Below are 291 nucleotides of genomic sequence, written 5' to 3'. Positions count from 1 at the left end.
GCCAGGAGCCACTCACCTTGGCTTTGGAGAGCAGCAAAGAAAACCAGCAGCCCGAGAGCCGGTCAACACCTGCGCTGGGTGGGAAGACGTACCCCAACAGCCAAGGACCCGTGGGCATCCAGGAGATCGTTGCCATGTCCCCGGAGCTGGACACCTACTCCATCACCAAGAAGGTCAAGGAGGTCTTGACGGACAACAATTTAGGTGCGGACCCTCTCTCCACCCGGGTTTTCGGGAGCTGCTGGTGAGGCTGCATGGATGCATCACCCCAATTCCCCTGGCCGCAGACTC

At 60.1% G+C, this 291-nt stretch overlaps 1 protein-coding gene across 1 annotated transcript in view; it reads left to right on the top strand.

Annotated features, from left to right (window-relative positions):
- CUX2 (cut-like homeobox 2) overlaps positions 1-291 on the top strand; it is a gene marked incomplete at its 3' end in the record, with an annotated part of 10,783 nt that overhangs the window by 8,600 nt on the left and 1,892 nt on the right. The window contains exon 19 of the mRNA XM_009873577.1: positions 6-205. Within this exon, the coding sequence (XP_009871879.1) occupies positions 6-205 (200 nt within the window). The remainder of the gene's footprint in view (positions 1-5; positions 206-291) is intronic.

This window comes from Apaloderma vittatum, unplaced genomic scaffold (assembly GCF_000703405.1).
Source record: "Apaloderma vittatum isolate BGI_N311 unplaced genomic scaffold, ASM70340v1 scaffold26207, whole genome shotgun sequence".
NCBI lineage: Eukaryota > Metazoa > Chordata > Aves > Trogoniformes > Trogonidae > Apaloderma > Apaloderma vittatum.
Note: the sequence above shows the minus strand (reverse complement) of the source record. Positions and strands in the feature narration are given on the sequence as shown.